The following is a 25,253-nucleotide window of genomic DNA, read 5'->3' on the forward strand; positions in this document are numbered from 1 at the left end:
TGATTTTCTTACTCTGAAAGCATTTAAGAGTTTCCTTGGTTGTGTTTTAGATTATTATTAGGTGAAATGTTCACCCTGGTTTCTTCTTCATCTTTCTGCTAATGTAGATGTTGAACTGAAGCAGCTGATATTCATTTACTCTGAGGATGGGCAGAGACTTGCTGAATAACTACTAAGAGATTTCAGCTGCTGTCTGGGCTTTCACTGCCTTTCTTCATGTGTTCAATTATTTTTCCTTGCGTCCTTTCGTTTTATTACACATAACTTCATTTGTTTTCTTTGCATATATAATTTTCTTCGCTTGCTATCAACATCTGGTGATAATTTCAAGTCAACAGCGTCATTAGAAATATGTTTTCTGTGAAAATGGTGACGATAATGTTCAATACTTATTTTCCCCGCTGTACGTGTTCAGAGTACACAAATATTTCAACCAAATTAAATTACCAAAATAATTATAAAGTTCTATAGCTTATACAATTCATAATGAAGTCTCATTGCTATTACCAGACAGAATCTGTGGACATGTTTTGGCTATTTTTGCACAAACTTTTGTAAAACAAATCTGCGTGTTTCTGAATGATTTTGGGAGTATAGTATCTATAAAAACTAAATACATACAATACAAAAAAATAACTTTCTTAATTTTATTTATGGTTTACTCAAACTCAATTCCAATTACAATGCCTTAAGCAAGTCTCATATAATATTACACAAGTTTGAGTCCTCAATATATTGTTAAACACTAATAATTAAATAGTAGCAAATTAGATTTGTTTTCTTTGCATTAGGCTTTTTAATATTTTAATCATTTATTATCTTTTGGAAAATAAGCCAGACCTGACTATAAGTTGCTCTAGGTTAAAATGTCATTGTTTATTAATGAAAAAAGTCACATTTTACCACTGCATCTATAGAAAATGACAGTAAAATGTGCTATTTTCTTTCACTGCACATAAAATCTGTTAAATTTAATACAATAGAAAATAACTTAGCATAAAGACTAATTATGAACATACAAGAAATGATCATTTTTACACTGTAAAACCCAACAAACTTTATCAAATGAAAGGAGTGTAGTTAACTCAAATTATACTGAAAGCAAATTCTACTCATTTAAAAAGTGAGTTAATGAATTAATTAAATACCCCATTACTTCAACTTAAATGGAGTAAGTTCACAGTACTCATATAGATTAGTTTATTAACTCAAATGGTTTGTTGCAATGGGTTTCCTCAAACGATTTGAGTTGACTTAATTTATTGGGTTTTACAGCACTCTGTTGGTTTGAGTTCTCTTCATTTATTGGGCTTTACTGTGTTCAAATACTTTGTTTACTAAAATAGATTAAGTTTAAAGTACTCATTAGGATTAGTTTTTGAACTTCAATGATATGATGCAATTGGTTTCCTCAAATGGTTTGAGTTGGCTTAACTTTTTGGGTTTTACAGTGTATTTCAAGAGTTTAAACTTTGCTGATGATTGATTATAAAGCTTGTTTGGCATGTTGTCCTGAGATCCTCAAGATCCTCAAGCCCGGGGCTCCCTCCCGTTTGCAAGGCGAGAGGGGAGTTTGAGCTCAGGTAGATCTCGAAAACTCCCCTGCTGTAGTAGCTAATGAACAGATAGTGATCGCTCTTAAGAGATAACTACTTACTAGGAGCATGTCTATGGTGATGATTTGGATTAGTCAATTAACTTAAGTTGCATGTTTTTGGACGGTGGGGGGAAACCGGGGAACCCGGAGGAAACCCACGTGAGCACAGGAAGAATGTGTAAACTCTTCACAAAAAATGTTGGCTGGTTTAGTACGGACTAGAACCAGTGATGTTCTTGCTGTGCGGCAACAGTGCTAACCACTGGGCCAACGTGCCACCCATCTAGGAAAGGAGGAGGAGTAGGGGTGAAAGGGGGGATTCTTCAAAACGGAGATGTTTGTTATATGGAACTTAGGGTAATTACAGTGGCTTAGGAATCGTCTGATTGGTGAATCATAAATTGGATAATGCGGGACCAGCCGCAAGCATTCATAAGCACAGAATCCTCTCGAAATTAGTTTATAAATAAACTTTTATATTTTTTATTCTAGAAAAAAGTCTTATTTATTTTATTTTAGCTAAAATAGAAGCAGATTTTCATTTTTTAAAAGCCATTTAAAGTCAATATTATTAAGCAATATGTATATATTTTTTATTGTCTACAGAACAAACCACTGTTACACAATAACTTGACTAATTAACCCAGTTAAACCTTTAAATGTCACTTTAAGCTGTATAGAAGTGTCTTGAAAAATACCTAGTCACATATTATGTGCTGTCATAATGGCAAAGATAAAATAAACCAGTTATTAGAGATGAGTTATTAAAACTATTATGATTAGAAATGTTATATTGATAAGATGATGTTATATGATAAGAAATATTATTTTCCTTAAACAGAAATCGGGGAAAATATACAGAGGAGCTAATAATTCAGAAGGGTTAATTAAATTAAGTTGAATTGAGAGAAAGAGAGAGATGGAAAGAGAGTGCAGATAAAATACAGCCGCTCATAAAACACCACGCAATCTCTCTGGGTTCATCATATCAGTCTAACGCACTTATGATTTTGCCCATGCAGCAACACTCCAGCACTCAGGACAAACGTCCACATATTCCAGAAGCTTTCTGACGGCGAATAAATCACTGCAGATGAAGCCTTCGCTGAATTAGTGGCATCAAATTACCGGCGCATATAGATGTGCATCTGTCAAGCTGTCGAGATTCTGAGAGATCAGCTGTTTAAATATTGTCTTTTACATTATTGCGTTCTATACACAAAGAGAGGACAAGGACGAGAGGGGCGAAGCAAAATTGACAATTTAAAGGGATAGTTCACCCAAAAACTTTAATTATCTCATCATTTAATGTATTAAACCGTTAATTGTTTTAAACTTTATAAGTTCTTTATATTAAACATAAAAGAAGAATAAAACATGGAAACCTGTAACCATTGACTTCCATACTATTTGCTTTCTGTACTATGGAAGTCAATGGTTACAGGTTTTTGACATTCTTCAAAATATATTCTTTTGGGTTCAACAGAAGAAAAAAACTCATAAATGTTTGGGAGCACTTGAAAGAGAGATCCTTTTTAATTCAAGTAAACTATTCCCTTGAGATTGGTATTTTGATGATGATGATGATGATGATGATGATGATGATGAAAGGATGACTGTAGCTGCGTTCCAAATCGCATACTTGTGCACTATTCTATGCCATTTTGTAGTATAAATAGTGTGAGTAGTGCGTTCCCACTGAATACTATGAAAATAATATGTGCACTTTAATTTCCCCGATGATGATGTCATTCAGCCGTTAAAATAAAGTGTGTAGTGATGGACACTTCACGCACTCAATGACCGCAGGTTTGCTCACATAGCGGAAGAGGCGGAGCTATCGGACGCACATGTTGGATAACTTTATTTATTTTGGATGGTGAAAGCAAAATTCTCCTACGAGAGTGATTATAGCGCCTCCCGATGGTGAATGCGGTTATACTCATGGCAGGTATTATTTGATAGTTTGGTCATTTATTTCACTGATTTGGCGACCGTCAAACGTCATCAGGGAAACGGTTTGAATTTCCGCTTAGTCAAATAACATTAGTGCTCCATTTGGGACGACACAACATACAAATACTATACTGTTGAGTGTTTAAGTACATAGTGCATGAGTGCATAGTGTATAGTGTGCCATTTGGAACACAGCTTGTATTTAAATTAAAAACATCTGAAACATGCCGACTTGTATTCCAAAGCGATTCACAATGCAGTTAATGTCAAGCAAGCAAAACATGCTTCAATTGTGAGAACGAGAGCATTTTTAAAGCACATTTGAAACACATTTTACAAATTTAGTTTTAATTAGAACAATGGTCCTCAAACTTTTTTCAAGTGCCACCTCAGAAAAAAAAAATGTCTCTCCAAGTACCACCGTAATGAGCAGTATTGAAATACAGCGTAGTAAGCCCAGTAAAGCACCTACAGTTCTGCACAGTTCATAAACGTGGCAGATTAATTCCTGTTATTAAGAATATTTATTATTGTCAGCCACTTTAAACATAAATAGTCTGAATGTTAACACTGTACTGTGCTTATATGTAAAAAAAAAAAAAAACTAATAGAGTCAACATTTAAATTAAAAGGTGTAAATGGTAAAAAGAAAAGTGCTGTACTTTAAATGTAAAATATTAACGGTCACACTTTACAATAAGGTTCATTAGTTAATGTTAAGTAATGCATTTACTAACATGAACAAACAATGAACAATACATTTACTACAGTATATATTCATGTTAATAAACGTTAATTAATGAAAATACAGTTGTTCATTGTTAGTTTGTTAACTCATGGTGCATTAACTAATGTTAACAAGCATGGACAAGGATGTTAATAATGCATTAGTAAATGTTCAATTATGATTAATCAATGTTGTACATGTGTTGTTCATGATTAGTTCATGTTAGTAAATGTATTAACTAATGAACCTTATTGTAAAGTGATACCGTATTAACATATAGTAGCCAATTCATCAACACTTGAAAATGTTGCCTGGACCTCAGAAATATAGGCTATATGTCATATAATGAATAGTATTATATGTCATATTCATATATAAATCATTTTTGATAAATTTTGAAATATTTGTAGCATGTACATATTACATATTTGATTCCTCCGCGTACCACTAGAAGGAAGCTACACGTACCACAGTTTGAGAACCACTGAATTAGAACATGTAATGTTGTTTGTAGTGAATACTTAGCTATTCTCTCTCTGAGTATATGTTTCTCTCAGCCTTTTAGGTTAGAGATTGAATCTTTTAATGTTTCAAATTTTCATCCGTTCAGAACGAATCTTCGGGTCACTAGGAAGATGGTGAAATGATAAATGTGTGTCGCTTTCTCTTCGCTGATAAGATATACAGCCAGCAGTGGTGGAAAGAGTATTGAAAAATCATGCTCAAGTAAAAGTACAATTACTTGCCTAAAAATGTAGTGCAAGTAGAGTAAAAGTATCTGTTGTAAATATTACTCAAAGTATGAGTAAAAAGTAGACCTATCAAAATTACTCAAGAGAAGTGAGTAGTACGCATGTGTGTGTAAACGTAACATTCTGTAGTGCATTTAGTTATTACCCAGCAGGCACACAATGTCATAAGACGTTAATATTAGGTTAGATTTAGGTTGTGATGTCAGGTGACCAAAATTCAATCTCTAGCCAGCGTCTAAGGACAACGTTATTTTAATGTCCAATAATGACGTCAAATAATGTTGATATTTGGGTTATTTTTATGTTGTTAGAAAGCGACCAAAATCCAACGTCGATCCAACATCTTAAACCAACATCATATTGACAACCAATACTGACGTTTATTCATCAGGTATGGCAACCAAAATCCAACGTCTGATAGACGTCATAGTGGTAACATCCACACAACTTCAAGCTGTCCCATCATTAGAAGTTGATATTTGGGTTATTTTTATTTTGTTAGAAAGTGACCAAAATCCAACGTCGATCCAACATCTTAAACCAACATCATATTGATGTCAAATACTGACATTTCTTCATCAGGTATGGTAACCAAAATCTAAAATCTGATAGACGTCATAGTGGTATAATCCACACAAATTCAAGCTGTCCCATCATTAGAAGTTGATATTTGGTTGGTTTTAGGTTAAACATTGACGTTGAGTTCTGACATCAACCAGATTTTCATTTCCAAACAAAATGCAACGTCCCCATGAGGTTAGTGTACAACATCAATCTGACGTCATGTTGACATCTTGTGCCTGTTGGGTGTTTAAGGCCATTTCGGTCATCATACAGTAAACATCCGTCATCTTCTCATCAGTGACATGCATCTAAACAGTTTCTGGGTCATTGCGTGTAAAGATTTTGGACATCATCTTGGACACTTTTAATGCTTTCAAACAGTTTGCTGCAATTACAAAGCACACATGTCTTGAGGTAGTTCATTATGATGCAATTTACCTTCTATGAGCGATTCGATTGGACAGGAAGCACAGGACTGATTTTTCTAATCCCATAGACAAGAAAAATAAAGCAGTGACTGCAGGTTGAAGGAAAGTAGTGGAGTAAAAATACAGATACAGCACTAAAAATGTACTCAATGGAAAGTAAAAGGACACATTGATAAAACTACCTAGTAAAGAAAAGGGTATTCAAAAAATAAAGGATTTATATATAGATGGGACATTTGCCTCATTTGAGCAATTAAAAATAGCATTCAATATCAATATCTCTGACTTCTTCAGATACCTACAGATTAGAGATTTTGTGAAAAAATGCATACCAAATTTTAATGTTATAAAGCAACACAATGTGCTTCTATAGCATCTTGTTAAGACAGGAAGTTGTGGATGAAACCAGAATTAAGCAAGCCTGGGAGAATGAATTAGGGTTAGAGATAGATTCAGAAAGTTGGGAAGAAGGCCTTGAGAATATACATGCATGCTCAATTAACATAAGACATCATTTAATTCAATTTAAAACCCTGCATAGGTTATACTTTTCAAAGGAGAAACTACATAAGATTTTCCTCAGGTATCTCCACTGTAATAGGTATAAAACAGCAGAAGGATCCCTAACCCACTTGATATGTTTGTGTCCTAAATTACAAGAATATTGGGAAAATATATTTGAATGTTTTTTTAAAGCCCTCAAAAGAAAACTTGAACCATGTCCACTTATAGCTGTTCTTGGGATACTTAGTAATTTAGAGATGTTTAATAAATATAAAAGACAAGCCATGTTTTTTGGTATGGTAATTGCCAAAAGGGTGATCTTGAGAATGTGGAAAACGGAATCTGTACCTAAATTTGGTATATGGGGTAGAAATATCGTAAACATGCTTGCTTTGGAGAGGTTGAGATAAATCAATAATGACAAATTGCGGATGTTTGATAAAACATGGGGACAGATATTAGAACACCTTAATGCAGTGGAAGAAACACAAGCTAACTAATAACCCTTTTTGATAACACAGTAATTAAAGATTGAGTTTATTTGATATTCACAATTCATAATCTATACTATTCTTAATAATGTGCATGCCCAAACTATTAATTGACAATAACACTGTTGTCAGGATAATGCAATTTTTTAGGATACAACAACGTTACTTTATAATTGCTTTTATTTATGCATTAACCTGACCAGCTAAATTATATTTTGCTTTCATGTGCATTTGTCCCTCTGTGTTCTGTCGTTCGGTTGTTCTGTCATAGATAAGCGATTTTATTTATTTATTTTATTTATTATTATTATTATTATTATTATTATTATTATTATTATTTTATGTATTGTATTTTATATGTATTATATTATATTGTAGTGTATTGAATTGTTTTTTTTTCCTGTATTTTGTTGCAGCAAAAAGCACAAATAAACGTTTTAAAAAAAAACTACCTGGTAAATTACCATTTCTGAGAAAAAGTACTTAATTACTGTAATTTGAGTATTTGTAATTAGTTACTTTACACCACTGACAGCCAGGAACACAACATTTCTGTGTAACTTAGGTGAAACTTCCAGATATTCTCCCTTTGCAGCCTTATTTTCAATTTTTAAATGAAATTATTCACAATAAATGAGCTCAAATTTGGTTTGAATGTTTCTCTGATGTGCTGATAATTTGGTCAGCGGGTGAGGAAGTGTCTCTCTCTCTCAGTCTGTTTGTTTTTCCAGACGGGCAGCTCTTAGCTCAGGTACAGAACATGAATAATTAAGCTAGAGCTTGGTGTCCTCTCTGAGGGACAGATGAAGGGCTGGATGGAGAGAGAAGGGCTTTTCATCTTCTCTATTATCTCCATCATCTTGACCTTTGTGAGCAAACAAGGTCTGATTGAGAGATTCTCTGTGCTTGAGGTCAGATTGTGCTGAGGGTTTTTCTCAGAAGAGCGTCTCAATTATTGGATGGCATTACTCTTTTTAGCAGAACACTAATCCTATAAGTGGAGTTTAATTGTATTAAAAGTTTCTGCTAAAAAAAATGATTGTTTTTAGATTATTATATTTGTTTATGGATTACTTAATTAATTTCTTAGTATTATTTATGATCTGTATTTGTAGACTATTTGGACTGTAACCCATGCCACAATATCTTTAAAACTGGCTTCGTATTTTTGAAAGCTCATTGTACATTCATCCTGATAAACTCACAAGTCGCAATAAGGAAATAAAGAGAATATGTTTTGCTCATTGGAAAGATCACCAAATGTGCCATTTCTGTATTTTTGTAAATGTGCCAGCACCTCATGATTTTTTGTCATTTCCACTAAAGATACTGTGATTTTTATCAGTGATGTGGAAGTTCCCTGTAAAGCTGCATATTTTTTGATTTGACGCCCACTGCTGTGTTTTTGGTCAGATCTGTGAGATTGAGATGTCAAAATGAGAACATTCCAGGAAGCTGACAGGGCAGAGGTAAAAGGCTTATGAGTGGTTTGTGTGTGTGTGTGTGTATGTGTGTGCTTATGTGTGTGCACAGTTGAAGTCAGAATTATTAGCCCCCCCCCTTTGATTTTATTTTTTATATTTCCTAAATGATGTTTAACAGAGCAAGGAAATATGTTTTATTTCGGCTAGAATAAAAGCAGTTTTTAATTTTTTAAAATCATTTTAGGGACAAAATTATTAGCCCCTTTAAGCTATATGTATTTTTCAATAGTCTAGAGAACAAACCATCATTATACAATAACTTGCCTAATTATCCTAACCTGCCTAGTTAACCTAATTAACCTATTTAAGCCTTTAAATGTCACTTTAAGCTGTCTAGAAATGTCTTGAAAAATATCTAGTCAAATATTATTTACTGTCGTCATGACAAAAATAAAATATATCAGTTATTAGAGATGAGTTATTAAAACTATTATGATTAGAAATATGTTGAAGTAATCTTCTCTCTGTTAAACAGAAATTGGGGAAAAAATTAAACAGGGGGGCTAATAATTCAGCAAGGGCTAATAATTCTGACTTCAACTGTATGTAGCAAAGATTGTCCGCACTCAATAATTTATTAAATAATACCACAAGAATTTTAAAAACTAATTCAGCTTTGAGCCTTTATTTGTGAAATGATTAATTATCTTTCGATGCTGACAGTGTATACTCATTTTATTTCAGGAGTTCACAATTAGTTGAGTCACAGATCTCTTTTTAGTCTCCTTACCTTTACATCTTAAGAATTGGAATGAAAGAGCTATACAACAGGTAAATAAATAAATACATAATTATGATCTGAAAGAGCTTTATTGCTAGGTATGTTTATGTGGAGTTTGTTTTTCATGACAGAAGATTCTTCTTTGTAACAAAATGACAATGACAGGACAAAAAAAAAAACATGACAGAAAATAAATAAGTTAATACAGGATACAAAATATGCAAATTGACATATCGTCATCTTAGACTTATAAGGGTCTGTCTGATATTTTTGGCAAAATTTAATTGTTGACATATTCTTATTAAATGACAACTTATTTACATTATGGGATGTTCGGACATTATCAGGAAGGCTATTCCAGAGTTTAGAAGCCATAAATGAGAAGGCTCGACCTCCTTTAGTAGACTTTCCTATTTTGGGTATTACCAGAAGCCCTGAGTTTTGAGATCCTCAAGAGCGGATTGGATTGTAGCAAGACATAAGGTTGGTTAGATAAACAGGAGCTAGGTTTTTTAAGCTTTATTCACCTTATTTTCGGCTGTCGAGTGGGCGCTGCCATTTGAATCTTTTTGTCTCGCGACTTCCGGTCACATTCACTTCCATTCATTTTTTGACGTTAACAACTGCTCGTTACGCTGCTTGATGTTGCAATTTAATATTTTCTTATTATATTATGCTACTTGGTCTGTGTAGTCATGCAAACATTTATTTGTTGAGCAAGTAGTTTGGCCATTTTCTGCCGTTTATTATTCCTAGTCATTTCTCCCATAGGTGACTGAATCGGAAGTTCTAAGACAATAGCGAAAACAGGCGCACTTCCGCATTTTAGAATAAGGTCAATAGGTGAGAAGTAATATTTTAAATTCAATACGAAACTTAACAGGCAGTCAGTATAAGGAGGATAAAATTGTGGTGATATGATCATATTTTCTAGACCTGGTAAGAACTCTGGCAGTTGCATTTTGTACTAGCTGAAGTTTGCTAACAGAGGATGCTGGGCAGACAGCAAACAGAGCATTACAGTAATCCATCCTTGAAGTCATAAAAGCATGGACTAGTTTTTTCTGCATCTGAGATGGATAGCATACTTCATAACTTAGCGATATTTCAAAGATGAAAAGAAATATCTAATTTGACCTTTTTTTATGAGGAAAGCGGCTCATAGATCACACAGAATGATGTATTTTGTGAATGTAAAGATGCATATTGTGTTCTGTGAGGGTAGAAAAATGGGGTGGAATATACAGTTTATAGAGTATACGTCTATGAAAATTGACATGACAAATGTGTTTCATCTATTAAAAGCAGGCAAAAGCAAACGTCTATTTGAATTGTTATCAAATATTCCTTATAATTAACATTTGCTGCAGGTTGGCGTATTTTCAAATGCACATTATAATCAAACACAAGGTACATGCAGAGATAGAGTTCATGCGGATTGTTTACCATGAAGTGAGACGCTGAAAACACTGTTATCATGAGCTGCTCACCTCAAAAGATCAGATTAAATATTTATCTATTTACAATGTGGTCATTGGGGCTCTATAATGGCGCTCAGTCATTTCATGCTTCAGGCATTGTAAAAATTAATGAGAGTTCCCACTTACCAGCCAATTGGTAACTAACACTCGCCAATAGCAGTTACTTCTCACTTTTCACACTATTTATAAGCCCTGGGTGGAGACTAGCATTGATTTCTGTTGCTTTTACACTTATTCAGTGACTGCTGTGAGCTTATAACCTTCATAACCCATGCCAGAAAGTCACCCAAGAGCTTATTTGACTGACAAGGAAACCAGCCAGTTACTGTTTGCGGGAAACAGCTCTCGGGAAAAAGCTGCTCCTCAATCTGCTGTTTTTTGTGCGGGGGAGCCTGAAGCACCTGTCAGAAGGCAGGAGTGAAAGTCTGTGTGCAGGGTGAGAGGTGTCCTTAAGAATACTGCGTGCTCGGCGCAGACACTGTTTCTTCTGGATGTCCTCTATGGCTGGCAGTGTGGTCCCTGTGATAGGGCTGTGCAAATAATCGAAAATCCGGTTTCGATTTCGATTACGGCTCATAACGATTATGAAAAACCATTAATCGAGATAAACGATTATTCCATCATATACCGCCTCCTTTCAAGTTACACGTGAAAGTGACTGAAAGATGTGCTGTAATGTAACTTTTGCAGCATGGTATGCGCATCATTCATATTTTTAAAAGTGCGAAAGAGCACGTACTGTTGTGTGTGTGCGCGCTGCGCATAGCCTCGGACAGGTATTGTGTGTGTGTTTGTGTGTGTTTGTGTGTGTCTGTGTGCGCGCGGTCCGCGCTTAGCCTCAGACAGCAGAGCACACGCACATCTAACGCTATCCTAATGCGAGATCTTTAATGGTCAAAAACATACATGGTGTTTAGTGATTATTCATATTAATCCTCATTTGTGTAATAAACAAACAAGTTGAGAATCAAAAGACATGTGAAAGAGAAACCATATCGGAGCCGCACTATTCTTAAAGTGACAGCGTGCGATAATCCTGCTGCTGTTTTTATTATTAATCAAACAACAAAAGGACAAAATCCACTCGCTGCTCTTGACTAAAGGACTTTTTTCTTACAGTAAAGATGCTTAAAACACAGTTTAAACAGATTTAATAACTGATTTCATTTATCTTTGCTATAATGACAGTATATTATATTTTATTAGATATTTTTCAAGATACTAGTAATCAGCTTAAAGTGACATTTTAAAGGCTTAATTAGAGTAAATAGGCAAGTCATTATGTAACAGTAGTTTCTTCTGCAGACAATAAAAAATATATATTGCTTAAGGGGGCTAATAATATTGAGCTATTAAAATAGGTTTCAAAATATTTAAACCTGATTTTTTTCTAGCTGAAATAAAAAAATAAGCCTTTCTCTAGAAGAAAAAAATATTATAGGAAATACTGTAAAAAATTGCTCTGTTAAACATAATTTGGGAAATATTTGTATATAAAAATAAATTCTCAGAAGGGCGAATAATTTTGACTTCAACTGATAATCGTTTTGAATAATCGTGATTACAATTATGACCAAAATAATCGTGATTATGATTTTTCCCATAATCGAGCAGCCCTACCCTTTGATGCTTTGGGCAGTTTTCACCACCCGCTGCAGTGCCTTACGCTCAGCAACAGGGCTGCCGACTGGAAATTCGAAGCATCTTGCTTACGCATTAAAACAAACATAATGGCTAATTGCATTCTATTAAAAAGGTCTATAGAAGACAGAAAGCTTTTTTTTTGCAGCGCATCTGATGAACAGCAAAAATGACAAATTGTTCCATTTCCCAACAGGGAAAACCAGCAACAATCAACAATGCATGATTATATCCTGTCATGGCTTTGCAATCAAAAAATGTGATTATAAAGGAGGTCAATGGAGCAAAAACAACCACCAACATATTGAAAGGGTAGTCGATTTGAGTGTATTGTTGAACTTTTAAACATTTTCAAAGCATTTTCCCAAAATATCTGTCAAAATAAGATATGTTCCCAACAATCATTCCATTTGCTGAAACACAGAGAAAGTTGTGGTCAAATTAGATGAAAACATCCCCAACAGCACACAAGGGTGTAGGAAAAACTAAGACTAGAGGATATTGCGTAACGCCGTCACGTGCTTTTGAAAAAGCTGTTGGTGATCCCTGATGTGTGCTTACTGTCTGTCGCAGTCGAAAACACAAAGGCTTCCCTCTCTCATGAGGGGATTTGCGTAGGGGTGTGTGATATTTATTCTCTATTGTTGTCTTTACAATTGATCAAGCTGACATCAAGTGTGTCAGTCTCTTTACAAAAAAAAAAAACACCATTCAAAAGCATAGACTGTGGGATGAGGAAGCACATTTGCATGGAGTTGGAACTAGTTAATACTCCAATTGTTAAAGAAAGAAAATGTATTTTCTTTAATAATAATAATAACGTTTGTGTTTTTAAATTCTCAAGAAATGGCAAGAGTGTCATTTTTCCAAATATCAGCAAATGCAGTTGAAAGTTAGATATTTTATTTTATGCAACAAGAAGGTCAACAAGAAGTTAATGTTGAGCTGCGTTGTTTGTTTCAGTTTTGCCAACCGAAATTGCTCTAAACAATCATTTGGTGTTTCGGTGCGACACTGCAGTTTTCATTCTGTGTGTCTGTATGTGTCCTTGTTTTTATATCCCAGTAGGGGGTAAATCTAAATGCACACATGTTATGGGGACTTGTGTCACTGTGGGGACCAAAATTGTGGTCCCCATTGGTAAACATGCTTATAAATCACACAGAATGAAGTATTTTGAAAATGTAAGAATGCAGATTGTTAGCTGTGAGGGTTGAGTTTAGGGCTAGGGTTGGTAGTGGGATAGAATATACACGTTTTTTTTTTTTTTTTTGGTTTTTTGGTTTTTTAATCTTTTTATTGTTTTTAGCTTAACAAAAAATCAACAACATAAACAGAACAAAAAACAACATAAAAAATAAATAAAAATAAGGGGGGGTTACAAAGGCCATTTCAAAATATACAAATAGTCAGGCACAACATAATACAACATCATCCAGAAAGCATAAGGAAATAAATAGAATTAAATATGAAACAAAAATAATTTACAGAGAAATGCATAGGCTCCACATTTCGACTTACTCCAGACCAATCTCACTTATAAAGAGTTACAAGTTAGCATTACTGATATAGAACATAATTGGGCTCCAGATTTTTAAAAATGTGTTTAGTTTGTTTGTCATCCCATATCGCATTTCCTCCATGGGCAACACGAAACTTAAGCTTCTAACCCAAATTTCGAAAACAGGCACATAATCTGACTTCCAATTTTGTAAAATTATTTTCTTAGCTAATATCATACACAAAGATACTGCCTGCGATGTATATTTATCTCCTATTTCTGAGGTGTCTCCAAAAATAGAATATACACGTTTTATAGTAGAAACATCAATACGTTAGTCCCCATCGGGATATACTGTAGAAACTAGTCTCTCTCTGTGTGTGTTTATGTGTTTGTGTTTGCCAGACACTTGAGAAAATGTATCAGCCTAAACATACGACTGTGTGTGCATGTTTTAGGAAAAACAGACAAAACAAAACACATCTATTTGCAATTTTTATGAATCGTTCCTTATAATTATAGTTTGATGCATGTTGGCACTTTTCCATTCCTGAATGAATCTGTTTTTCAACAAATCATACTAGTCAGTGATTCCATGATCTATTTCACTGGACGGTCACTTACTTTGTTTCTTCGAAAAATGAATCAGCTGTTTTGAACAAGTCATTTGACTGAATGATTCAATTAATCACTCATGTCAAAATTGCCGTCTTATGATGATATGACAGGCCTAAATCATCCAGGAAATCAATTGTTTGACATAAAAATCTTGTAAATACTCACAGCAACATTCAATTCAATTCAATTCAGCTTTATTTGTATAGTGCTTTTACAGTGTAGATTGTGTCAAAGCAGCTTCACATAAATGGTCATAGTAACTGGAACAGTGTAGTTCAGTTTTTAGTGTTTAAGTTCAGTTCAGTTCAGTTTAGCTCAGTTCAGTGTGATTTCAAATCATTACTGAGAGTTCAAACACTGAAGAGCAAATTCATCGATGCGTAGCTCTACCAATCCTGAACCATGCGAGCCAGTGGCGACAGCGGAGAGGGAAAAAAACTTCACCTGATAGGAGAGTGAAGAAAAAAAACCTTGAGAGAACCAGACTCAGTTGGGCACGACCATTTTAATTTCTCCACTGGCCAAAAGTCTTGTGCAGAGCTTCAGTCACCGCGGTGGAGGCTGGAAGCTGGCCTCAGCGAAGACTCGTCTGTCCCTGGAGCGTCGCTGGAATCAGACTCATGTTCTCCACTCCCCATGACCAGCAGTGCAGCAGCAGCTCAGGATATGGCCTGGTCCCGGATATGGAAACCTTGGGATCATCTCGTCGCTGGTCTTGGATTCAATCAGTGGCTCTGCATAATCTGAGGACCTCGGGATGAGTATCCCCAGGTGGAAATAGAGGATAGAGAGAATAATTAGCGTAGCTGCTGTTCATAGTGTATATAAGCAAGATGCAGAAGCCTGTGTGGAAACCCGCTAAGTGATGCATTGAGTGTATGCTTTACTAAACAGAAAGGTCTTTAATCTACATAATGGCTATTAAAAATAAAATTCAACACAAGTGTTACCTAGAAAATCTGTCAAATTTACTTAATGAGAACTGACTTTGACAGTGTGTGTTTGAGACCCAGTCTTTGCTATAATTAGTTACAAAATAACTAGTTACTGTAGTTAAATTAACATTAATAAGCGATCACTTTTCATTTTTAGCTAATCTAATTACAAATATACATTACTTAAATTAAACAACTCCGATAGAGAGGAATCAAACAAATCAATTCAGAGAAGCAGATTAATTGTATTATTTTGTTTGTCATAAATATATTTTGCTGCTTTTTAAAGCTGCTTATTTTAAATGAGTTAAAACACTACAATTCTTGAGATTTTTTTTGAGACAGCTTAATAGTTTTATGTTCAAACCACTTAAATTTGTTAAGTTAACTTTATTTGTGATTTGTGTTAGGATAACATGAATGAATTGTGTGAAACACTGCAATATTTTTACAGTGTATCAAGTTGATGAATTCAAACATTGGCTTTAGTAAGAAATTGATGACAATATGAAGTATATGCATTGACAAAAATGATTCAAAGATAATTCATTGGATTTACTGAATTTTTTTAAGGTAAGGGGGTTTACAAACAATTTATTTGGGCTGAATTTAAACAAATTAATTAAGTTGAACAATACTAAATGTAGTTTGTCAGCTCATGTAAAGTGTTTGCAACAGTTGTGCAGAAATCATCTTTTTAGTGCATTACTTTGAAACGTTTCATGTTTTAATACCTCGCACCATTAGTGTATTTTCTATTTACATGACGTAAAGTAAGTGTAAGTGGAAAAACTGAGCATTTCACAAGCAAACAGTTAACATTTTTTTTAACAGAAAACTGTTAAACAGAGCATCTACTGCGTGGGAATGAGAGATAATGGATCACTTTCACATTGCTCTTGGATAGGGAAACCTTTACACACAGACATTAATTAGTCTATAAATAAATAATTTTGTTTGTTAAGCGCAAATATTCGTTTCAAAACTATTTCTAAATTCAGTTCTAATTTCCAGCAAACGAATAAATGAACAATAATAACCAAGTGTGGTCAAAAACCTGAGTTATATCCTAAAACACATGCTGAAACGCCACGCCTTGCGCCACACTGCGCCGGGTGTATGATAGGGCCCAAAGTGTTTGCAACAGTTGTGCAGAAATCATCTTTTTAGTGCATTACTTTGAAACGTTTCATGTTTAATACAAGTAATGTTGAACCTTTCTCAAGTAGTTTCTTTTTTAATAAAGCTAACTTCCTCATATTGACTCAAATGAAAAAAAAATAAGTTTCCATTGTCTATGCATGGAGATTTCTAAGGATTTGAAATAGCATTGAGTACTTATCGAGTAATCCGATTACTTTTCAGATAAAGTAATATGAAAAGTTATTTCAATAAAATGTGAATTATGCAAATAACTTACCCAGCACTGATGAGACCCACTCATGTAGTGAATCTAATCGCTATTTTCACTCTTTTTGTATGTGGATTTAGCATTGAGTACTTACTGAGTAATCCGATTACGTTTCAGATGTAAATAATATTCTATCAATGCAATATAACAATCAATAACTTTTTTAAAGTAACTTAACTTCAAAACGTAACTTCAACACTGATGAGACTCACTCATGAGCACTCATGGTAGTGTATCCAGCTATTTGTACTCTGTGTGTGTGTGGATTTGAAATAGCTTTGGGTACTTATCGAGTAATCTGATTACTTTTCAGACAAAGTACCTTCAATAAAATATGAATTATGCAATTAGTAACTTTTTTTTAATTAACTGTAACGAGGAGCCTGACACGGAGGGATCCATTTGCAGTATTTAATAGACACAGTTCAATCACAACTCAGACAACAGGCAACAGACAACAAGTCAGAAACAGTCCGGGGTAATACACAGGAGATCAGGCAAGGGAATACCGCTCAGAGATGTTAGCCGTGGCAGAACAAGACTTCGCACTGAACTAGTGTGAGAGCGTGGCTTATAACAGGTAGCGTGGGTCGTTAGCGGGATTGATAACAGGTGTGTGCGCAATCAGTTTAAGTGGATGATGTTATGCTAAAAGTCCGGAGATGGTGGCCTCTGCTGGCCAGCGAGGGGAATGACTGGGACCGAGTCGGTGACAGTAACTTACCCAGCACTGATGAGACCACTCATGTGAACTCATGGTAGCGAATCCATTAGCTATTTATGTTCTCTCTGTGTTATAAATAGCATTGAGTACTTATCGAGTAATCCGATTACTTTTAGACAAAGTAATTAGAAAAGTACTTTCAATAAAATGTGAATTATAAAATGTCAAACACTCTTCGAAATATCTTTGTGTGTGTATGTTTAAAACAACATTGAGTACTTATTGAGTAATCTGATTTCTTTTCTGACATAGTATTTTGAAAAGTAAACGAAAAGAAAATGTGAATTATGCAATTAATACCTTTTTGTGATGTAATTTACCCTTCACTGCTGAGACCACCCATGTTAACGAATCCATTAGCTATTTGCATTCTACTCAAAGTGAAGATTTTGGTTTATTTATCGGACTTTTCTTTTTTTTTTCCTGTTTCTCCAGCACTGCCAGTAACTCGAACCGCAGCACGCCGGCCTGCTCACCCGTCCTGCGTAAACGCTCACGCTCCCCAACGCCCCAGAGTCCCGAGGGAGAGAACATGGTGGAGAAGGGCTCGGATCACTCCTCAGATAAATCCCCCTCCACCCCAGAGCCAGCCGTCCAGCGCACATACAGCCAGTCGCTTCACACCACCCGCACCGGAGGGAAAAACTCCAAGGTAAACGTGTGTGACTATACTTACTGTACTTCTGCTCTCTGCATTTACACTACCGCCTGTCTGACACTTTTACCCCTTCAGAGTAAAGCTTTTAAACTCCATTGTGGGATTATTTGTGCCTAAAGAGATGATGATAATGATAATATTATAACAGTTTAATTTGATGTGACTCAAAACCTAGTGAGCTGCCTACCTAGGGAACATCTTCCAACAATGTCAGATGAAGTGATTAAGATTATTAAATAGTACTTTACTTTTAAAAGAATAGTTTAATAAAGGTGACAATTGTGTCATTATTTTTCTTCAGGAAAACTAAATTCATAAAAGTTTAGTACCACTTGAGTGTGAGTAAAGGGTGATGAGACTTTCATTTTTGGGTGAACGTTCCCCTTTAAGAAACATTAAAAACTAAAATAATGAAATGGTTCTACTCCAAAATATCATCTCAAGCGTTTGTATCTTGCAAGTAAAGAAAAGGGTTGTAAAAAGTCATGCTTTCCTGATACAATGGAAAATAAATACCCTGTGAAAAAGTTTTTTTCTATTTACATTTTTTCTTACATTGAGATTATATTGTAATAGTAATAAATTATTTCTTCAGCATATTTTTGTCATTATTTTTATTATTAGTAGTAGTAGTGGTTGTACACAAGTGTACGCTAATTGTTATATATGTATTATTAATATTGTTATTATTATTATTACAAAAAAGTACATAGTTTTTCTACATTATTTATTGTTATTATTATTATTATTATTACACAAAGGTACACAATTTATTTATTAAAAATAGTATTTTTTAAAACATGTATTATTATTATTATTATTAGTAGTAGTAGTAGTAGTAGTAGTAGTAGTAGTAGTAGTATACACAAAGGTACACCGTTTTTATATGCATTATTATTATTATTATTATTATTATTATTTATTCATTATTACACAAAGGTGCACATATAATTATTTAAAAAGGGTATTATTATTATTTTTATTATTATCTTTATTATTATCATTATTATTTTTGTTATTATTATTTTATTATTATTATTATTATTATAGACAAAGGTACACAGTTTTTATATGTATTATTATTATTATTTTTTCATTATTGCACAAAGGTGCACATATAATTATTTTAAAATAGGTATTATCATCATTATTATTATTGTTATTATTATTATTATTATTATTACTATTTTACACAAAGGTACACAGTTTTTATATGCATTATTATTATTTTTATTATTATTATTGTTGTTATTTATTCATTATTACACAAAGGTGCACATATAATTATTTTAAAAAAAGTATTATTATTATTTGTTATTATTATCTTTATTATTATTAATATCATGATTACTTTTGTTATTATTATTTTATTATTATTATTATTATTATTATTATTATTATTATTATTATACACAAAGGTACACAGTTTTTATATGTATTATTATAATTTTTTTTCATTATTGCACAAAGGTGCACATATAATTATTTTAAAATAGGTATTATTATCATTATTATTATTATTATTATTGTAATTATTAGTATTGTTATTATTATTATTACTATTTTACACAAAGGTACACAGTTTTTATATGTATTATTATTATTATCATCATTATTATTATTATTATTTATTCATTATTACACAAAGGTGCACATATAATTATTTCAAAATAGCTATTATTATTATTATTATTATTAATATTATTATACACAAAGGTACACAGTTTTTATATGTATTATTATAATTTTTTTTCATTATTGCACAAAGGTGCACATATAATTATTTTAAAATAGGTATTATTATCATTATTATCATTATTATTGTAATTATTATTATTGTTATTATTTTTATTATTATTGTTATTATTATTATTATTATTATTATTACTATTTTACACAAAGGTACACAGTTTTAATATGTATTATTATTATTATCATTATTATTATTACTATTTATTCATTATTACACAAAGGTGCACGTATAATTATTTAAAAATAGCTATTATTATTATTATTAATTTATTTATATTTTTTATCAATCAATCAATCACCTGAAAAATGATGAAACCCACGTGAACACAGGGAGAACATGCAAACTATACACTGAAATGCCAATTGACCCAGCCGGGGCTCGAACCAGCGACCTTCTTGCTGTCAGGCTACAGTGCTACCCACTGTGCCACCGTGTCGCCCTATTATTATTATTATTATAGTATATTTTTTATTATCATCATTGTTGTTATTATACAAAGGTGCACAAATTATTATTTTGAAATCATTATTAGTAGTAGTAATCCCACACTTAAAAATATATCCATGAATTAACTTCTTAATTCCAATGAAATTTTTTTATTTTTTATTATTTCTGCTTTTGAATTGCATTATGGGATCTTAATCTTTCTTCTGACAACTTTTAACCTTGAAATGTTGGAAAAGTGGCTTTTATGAACATTTGTAATAGTTTGAAGTGAAATATTGTCTTGGTTGGAGTGGTTTATTATGCTACAAAAACCTTATAATAAACTGCCAGAACATTCACTGTTACTATACAGGCTTATTTCTCTATATATTATTTCTTAAACCAGATATTATTATAAGCTACTAAAATGCCAATAAAAGTCACTTTGTTAAACTAGAGGTTTTTTTTTGTTTTTTTTTTACAGTGTAGTTGTAGTATTAGTAGTAGTATTGCACTAAAGTACAGGTACAAGTCAGTGCAAAGACTCACTAGCACATTGAGCATGATTTGAACCTAAGAATGCTGCCTTTGAGTAGCTGTGCAGTAGTAGAAATGCAGGAGACGCTGCGGCAGCTTGCTAGATTTCAGAAAAAAATAGAAATAGAGGCATTGCTTTCATTTCCATATCATAACATCTGCTGAAGGATTGCATTTGCAAGGCAAACCTTCTAAAAGGTAAAAGTTTTCTTTGTCAACATGCTTAAAAAATCATTTGTACTGTATTTATCTTATAAACAAAAGTGTTCATTTCAGTCTAGCCCAGGGGTGTCCACACTCGGTCCTGGAGGGTCAGTGTCCTGCAAAGTTTAGTTCCAACCCCAATCAGATACACCTGGCCTAGCTAATCAAGCTCTTACTAGGCTTTCTAGAAACACAGGTGTGTTGAGTCAAGTTGGAGCTAAACTCTGCAGGACACCGGCCCTCCAGGACTGAGTTTGGACACCCATGGTCTAGCCGAATTTAGAGTCAGTAATGGTTGCATAATCATTTCATGCTCATCAGCACCTCATGTTAATAATGAATAACACAGAACTTCATGAGGAAACTCTGCTGCACAACAGTGTTTATAATTTATTTATTTCTCTGCACATAATTCATAGTTTTGTTTTTGTTTGTTTTCTGATATCTGTTCTTCCTCTCATGCATGCTAGTCACACAAGAGACTGTCTAAAGTAAGCATCACTCTTTTCTGCATTACTGTACCTCCACCCTGCCTGTGACCCACGCCAATGACCTCTGCTTCACCTGTCTCTGCTAACCATGGATATACTAAATGTGTGTGATCATAACTTTACATGACGGCCAAATTAGGACTAGGATTTTATAAATGTTTGAGTACTGTATTTTAACAAATAATGCAGCTCCACCAAACACTATGTAGAATCTCACACACACACACACACAAAGGTTTAATGTTGTGATGCTATAGGAAAACATGCTACATGCTCACAGTTTAATTCATAAAGACAAAAATGGAGATTAAAACCCCCTATTTACCATCTCACACTCATCTTTCTGATGAACTTTCTCTCCAGTATGACGGATTAAACCTGATTAAAGTAAGACATCAATATTTGTGCCCTTGAGCTTGGGATGAGAGCGCTGTAGAGTCCCCGTGTTTGTCCGATGCTCTCAATCTCTCGATTCTGCTGATGCTTGGAGTCAGAGAAAAGGAGAGACTGCTTTTAAATCTGTGTGTATGTATCTTTCGCAATCAGACCCTTCTGAGTTAGTTGTGCTAGAGCTGATAACAAACAAGTGCATTACGGTTTGCCAATATTTGACTGAAAAACTGTTCCATTTAATGTATTTGCCGCCCCCTTGTGGGAGCTTTGTGTATGGTGAATCTGTGTTCTGATGAAGAAAAACATCCCATACACAAACAGAGCTGTGCTGTAAATCCCTTCTTTTATTATATATACTTCAATGAATTGCACTTATACCTGTGCTGATCAAACATATTTCACTGATGGATGGATGGATGGATGGATGGATGGATGGATGGATGGATGGATGGATGGATGGATGGATGGATGGATGGATGGATGGATGGACAGACGGATGGATTATACCATTTTTCACTCATATAGATATATATACTTTCACTAAGATAGATAGATTGCTGGGTAAGTGGATGGGATAGTTAGATGGATGGATGGATGGATTATACTATTTTTCATTGAGATAGATAGATGGATGGATGGATGGATGGATGGATGGATGGATGGATGGATGGATGGATGGATGGATGGATGGATGGATGGATGGATGGACAGACGGATGGATTATACCATTTTTCACTCATATAGATATATATACTTTCACTAAGATAGATAGATAGCTGGGTAAGTGGATGGGATAGTTAGATGGATGGATGGATGGATTATACTATTTTTCATTGAGATAGATAGATAGATAGATAGATAGATAGATAGATAGATAGATAGATAGATAGATAGATAGATAGATAGATAGATAGATAGATAGATAGATAGAAAGATAGAAAGATGGATAGAGGAATGGATGGATAGAGGAATGGATGGATGGATGGATGGATGGATGGATGGATTATACCATTTTTCATTAATATAGATAGATAGATTTTCAATGAGATAGATAGATGGTTAGGTTGGTGGGATGAATGGATGGATGGATGGATTATACCATTTTTCATTGAGATGGATGGGTGCTATAATGGAAATCGCACAGGTATATCTGCAGATTTTGAATTAAACCCTGTGGTGTGTGTGTGTGTGTGTGTATACAGTGTTTATAAGTGTATATAAGTATAATGCCAGTTTTTGGTATGTATATTTGAATAACTTTTAAAGACTGTAATATTTCTTTCTTCCTCTCTTATTTTCTCCACCATCGAAATGGGATGCTTCAAACTTGCAGAAAAGTCAGAGCTGGTATAACGTAAGTCTGCTTTATTCTTTAATCTTTATGTCATGTGTTTTGTGTGTGTGTGTGTGTGTGTGTGTGTGTGTGTGTGTGTGTGTGTGTGTGTGTGTGTGTGTGTGTGTGTGTGTGTGTGTTATCAGCATGTCTGGGGTCATTTGTTTAATATTGTGCTGTTTTTTTTCTCATTCAAATGGCGTTATCAAGGGTTTATTCTTTGTCCGCGAACTAATAAGTAACAATAAGTATCATCCATCAGCATGATTTCTGGAAGAGGTCCCTTTGGACACATGAACCCAATGACCCAATGGTTAAACCCAATGGTTTAAGACCCACTTCACTTCCTAATCTGCAATTGCCTCTCTAGCTATAATATAAATAAATAAATAAAATAAAATAAATACAATAAATAAATAAAACATTCTCACATTACTAATGTTTTCCTTCTTAGACTTTACAGACCTGAAACTTGCCTACAGCACTTATTCATTGTTGCTCTTATAGTTGTGTAAATTGCTTCCTTGTCCTCATTTGTAAGTCGCTTTGGATAAAAACGTCTACTAAATGATTAAATGTAAATGTAAGAGCGTGCTCAATAGTGCTTAAATGTAAGTGGGAAATGCACCCACAGGGGGACTGGAGCGTTTTAAAGTCTCGTCGATCAGCTGGTTTGTTTATAAGCTGACATATGAGCAATTCGATGATTAATCACGGCTTTAAAACAAACATGAACCCAAAGACAATGACCCAATGGTTAGACCCAATGGTTAAACCCAATGGTTTAAGAGCGTGCTCAATAGCGCTCAAATGTTAGCGGGAAAATTAACCACAGTTACAGGGCACTGCAGCGTTTTAAAGTCCCATCGATCAGCTGGTTTATCTATAACCTGACATAAGAACGATTCAATGATTAATGGCTGCTTTAAAACACACATGAACCCAATGGCAATGACCCAATGGTTAAACCCACTAGTTAAACCCAATGGTTTAAGAACGTGCTCAATAGCGCTCAATTGTTAGCGGGAAATGTAACCACTAGGGTTGGGCATCTAAGCTTTAATGCCGATCCGATACGCATCTCGATACAAAGAATACGATCCGATATATTAGCGATACATTTGTGACATATTGCGATGCAACACGATACGATTCACACCCATATCACGATACAATGCGATAATTCAGCACTAACTAATTAGATCAAGTTTATGAGATTATGTGAAAGAGGATGCTGTGCCATTGAATGAGTTTGATTATTTATAAACCAAGCAAAACCAAGACTTTTTTTTACAAACTGGCTCTTCTCTCAGAGCCAGAGTGTCAGTTTACAGTAGAGGGCCATTTTAGAACATATAGCACATATTATTTAAGTATTTTCAAGATAAACAGAATGTATAAGTGCAATATATATTAAAAAAATATGTATATATTTGCACTCTTTCAACATAAATAAATTTAGCATTGCACAACAAGAATTGTGATTTAACTTTTCAACTATGAAAACAAGTTTTACAAAGATATATTTTGCCACTGAATATTCCAAACTTAAGGTCGTGAACTAGCAGTGTTATGCTGCTTTGAAACATCACTGTCACTGTAAACAACAGGCTAATAAAAATATAACAAACCAGCAGTCTTCTTGCTGTGAGGTGGTCAAACTACCCACTGTGCCACCGTGACACCCAATTATTTTTATCATTATTATTATTAATATTATTATTATTATAATTAAATAAAAATTAACAGGAGGAGGTGTTTAAAACCTTCGTTCTCCGTGACACTAGGCTGAATATCTTTGCAGATGAACAATGCAATAGCATTCGTTATTGGCGTAGAGCGAGCAGAACTGTTGCGCATGGAAAAAAAAAACTTGCAATGCTTTTCTCACCACTTTTGGAGCTGGTTGAAGCAGTGCGAAAG

General features: G+C 33.9%; 1 protein-coding gene across 44 annotated transcripts in view; it reads left to right on the plus strand.

Annotated features, from left to right (window-relative positions):
• Positions 1-25,253, plus strand: part of gramd1ba (GRAM domain containing 1Ba) — a 168,734-nt gene that overhangs the window by 108,618 nt on the left and 34,863 nt on the right. For 19 of the 44 annotated variants that reach the window (XR_015501501.1, XR_015501500.1, XR_015501505.1 and 16 more), the window contains 2 exons: positions 17,971-18,187; positions 23,331-23,351. Coding sequence is in view for 35 of the 44 variants with exons in the window: in XM_087271317.1 (XP_087127443.1) it covers positions 17,971-18,187; positions 23,331-23,351 (238 nt within the window). In the remaining 9 variants the exon portion in view is untranslated. Of the gene's footprint in view, positions 1-17,970; positions 18,188-21,583; positions 21,605-21,967; positions 21,992-23,330; positions 23,352-25,253 lie in introns of all 44 variants that reach the window. The other 25 variants (XR_015501498.1, XR_015501502.1, XM_087271324.1 and 22 more) reach the window with 2 other exon arrangements.

Source organism: Danio rerio, chromosome 10 (assembly GCF_052040795.2).
Source record: "Danio rerio strain M-AB ecotype USA chromosome 10, GRCz13ab, whole genome shotgun sequence".
NCBI classification, from domain to species: Eukaryota; Metazoa; Chordata; class Actinopteri; order Cypriniformes; family Danionidae; genus Danio; species Danio rerio.